The 3261-nt window shown below is 39.3% G+C and overlaps 1 protein-coding gene across 1 annotated transcript; it reads right to left on the bottom strand.

Moving 5' to 3' along the window:
• Positions 1-298: 298 nt before the first annotated feature.
• Positions 299-1561, bottom strand: LOC120798935 (regulator of G-protein signaling 21-like). The gene is given in 5 exon segments (XM_040143728.1): positions 299-475; positions 685-851; positions 1049-1133; positions 1428-1444; positions 1447-1561. Coding segments are annotated over 5 exon segments (561 nt in total).
• Between the last annotated feature and the right edge of the window lie 1700 nt (positions 1562-3261).

Raw genomic sequence — 3261 nt, 5'->3', positions numbered from 1 at the left:
TGGAGAGAGAATAGATAATCACAGAAGAATTATGTGCACAATCTCTTTAAAGTTTTCTTTTTTTTCTGCCTTAACATAATTAAAGAGATAAAGTATAATACAAGCCTCAAATTCTCTTGAGTTGTAACCGTCTACTGAATCACACAGGTTGGGAAAAGCTATGTCTGCTACACTTAGGATCTGGATTGTATGGCATAAACCCATTATCCACACTGAAATCAAAGACTGCTACAGCAGATCAGGGTCGGAGAGAGGATTTTGCCAGCCTCCTTCTGAGAGGCTGTCAGTTTTAAAACAGTCACCTTGAATCGGTTCTCCTCAGGAGTCCCTGATAGATGTCCGATTTTAGGAACCGCGGGTAGCAATCCCTGGCCATCAGACTGTAGATGAGCTTCTGTGCTGTATCAAATGAAGTCAGGGTTGGCTGGGAGATGTTCTTTGTAATGTTTTCTCTGGTACCGCAATCTATGTTGATCTGGAATCAAACAATATTGCTCAGGGCATATTAAAGCAACTCTTTTCATCTTCGTTCGATATAATGTTCTCGGGGGAAACAACTTGAGTGCCTTCAAAGTTAATTTCTGCACTTTTACCTCTAAAAAAGGCACAAATACACGTTGTAATCGCAGCTACTATATCACAAGAGGCTTACTAAATTATTTTTTACAACTTGCAGTCATTTACCTGTCTGGGTGCTTCCGTTTGGACAAACTCTGAGTAGATCCTGTTGGCAGACGAGATCATCTCCGGGACCGTCTTGATTTTTTTATACTCCTCACAGGCAATCCAAAACAGTATGTTCTCCTCACTGTACTCGGACTTCAGGAACTCCCGGAAAGCTATCTGTCCGGCTGGAAATCCCAGATGAGAGTAAGCAGGTAGAAAGTGTGTTTACAAACAAAAACGCACTCACACACACGCACACACACACACACACACACACACACACACACGCACATGCACACGCACACGCACACGCACACACACACACATATATATACACATATATATATAAATATATATATACACAGTCAGAAGAGAATCTCACCTTTACAACCGAGGACTTTGTCCACAGACTCACTCCAAGTCTCAACATCCTCAAGTGGATCCTTGGGAAAGCAACACAATCTACCCTTGAAAAGAGCATCAAGATCTATCACTAGCCCAGTTTTCTGTGAATTCCACAGCACATACTTCTAAACCACAGTAGCAAGCCAATTCATTAATAAATTAAATTATGTAACGTTTTAAAATGACTGGTAAACACTCAATCTAATGCACTGAGCATCCTCCAGTCCCTAGAACCCCCTTCAGAAATAAAGGCACAACGCAACGTGAGACTTACAGTGAGTGAAAACCTCCTTGGTATTTTCAACATGGCTGCTGACAATGGTAAAGGCCCAATAATCAAATATGCAGTAACTCACTTTATCGCCATCTCCTCGTCCTCTATGAAGGGAGATAGAGATTAGATCCTGCCAGACTGAAGATGGGGTTGTGATTGTTTGGAAATGAGGGAGTCAAGTGACTGAACAAATCTAAATGACCCCCCACCCAACATGAATGGAATCTATGGAAATCTGTATGCAAAGTGCTGTTGTTGTTGGGAAAGACAGGGCTTCCTCCAATGTCTGAGGCACTTGGAGGAACAGAGAGCTTGGCTGTGATGAAAGCTGACCTCACCAATGTCCAAAACAATAATCATCATTTACATGGATGTAACAGTATGAGGGGTAGAAGATGAACCTGAAGAATGAATAACTGAATGTAATCAAGATGATACAAACCTATGAATTTCTAAAAAGTCAAATACTTCATTTCTTCACCCCTTAATAAGAACTAGTATCCAGGTTTTATAGTGAGGTACATGGTAGCAGAATGGGCTGTTTTGGTAGAGTACTACGTGTCAAATTCAGGATAAGATTTAACTAAAGCTATGAACAATGTTCAGGAAGCTCTGGGAAAGATCTTGACCATAAACAAATAGCCATAAACAAATTCACTATTAAGGAAAAGGTTTGTCCTCCTGCTATTTGCATATTTAGATTGTTCGTTATTCATCATGGTGACAAAAACACAACAAGGACTGATTTATTAATGTGCGTCACACAACACCATCAGTTGATTCAGGCGATAACTGACCCTTAAAACAGAAAGGCCACGATTTGGAAAGAAATTTTCCATATCCATAAATTACTCAACCTCTGGTGGAAATGTGGATTGACAGAAAAGTCATGAAAAATCACCATTGCTCATGGGAACATGACTAAAGCCCCCATTTTGCCTGGATTTATTTTCCTAGGGGAGGTGTGAGGTTGTGACTTGATTATAATCCAATCCAGAGTGGGTATGTAGGTAATTTTTCTCCCCACCCCATTAATACTTACAACTGCAATTAGCTACTGTTTTTCCTGTGCACTCGCTTGTCCTCCTGTAATTTAAATCCGGTCTAGAGTGTTGTCCTTGAATTTTTAAGTGGATCTCTGAGGTTTTTTTTTATCATGGGTAGAGTTGTTTGTTCTTCTACTTCTTTTCTCTTTTACGCTTTTGTGTGAAATTGACATTTTTGGGAAAATGGAGCTGATTATGCTAATCTCATAGACACAAACATATTAACGCCAACACATCGGCCTATTTGGGAATCACTACCATGACAGAAAAAAGCATGTGTCTAAAGTAAAGTAATCAGGAGAGCAAGATCCCACAAAAGCTCATCAAATTGGCTGTTGTAATGTCAGCTCCAGGTAGGTACTTTATTCTCTTTTGGCTTGCTGAATGTCTATTACAGATTTCATTATGTAATTTCACTGTGTTTAAAATGCTGTTAGAAACGATGAGTTAAAATACTGAGGGCTGAGGAGCACTTTTTTTTTGAAATTTCCCACCACACGTAATGTTAGTCCAGTCGAAATGGGGCTGAAGAGGCGACAGCCAATGCTAGCAGTTCTTTGAAGCTGTACTTAGGCAAAACAATGGTGCTTTAAGCTAAATGCTAACACTAATGAATGAATAACATGAAAGTATTCTCACATTGACAATGTTAACATGCTGATGTTTAGCAGATGAGATGTTTACTATATTCAACTTCACCATAGTCATTAGGATTCAACTGGGGACCATGAAAATCTTTACAAAATTTTTTAGTCAAACCATCCAGAAGATGTTGAGATCTTTTACAGGACAAATGAAAAAAAAAAAAAAAAAAAGACCTGTTGGTGGTGCTAGATAAAAGATCAGGAGGTCACCAAAGTCATTACGATT

This window comes from Xiphias gladius, chromosome 14 (assembly GCF_016859285.1).
Source record: "Xiphias gladius isolate SHS-SW01 ecotype Sanya breed wild chromosome 14, ASM1685928v1, whole genome shotgun sequence".
NCBI lineage: Eukaryota > Metazoa > Chordata > Actinopteri > Istiophoriformes > Xiphiidae > Xiphias > Xiphias gladius.
Note: the sequence above shows the minus strand (reverse complement) of the source record. Positions and strands in the feature narration are given on the sequence as shown.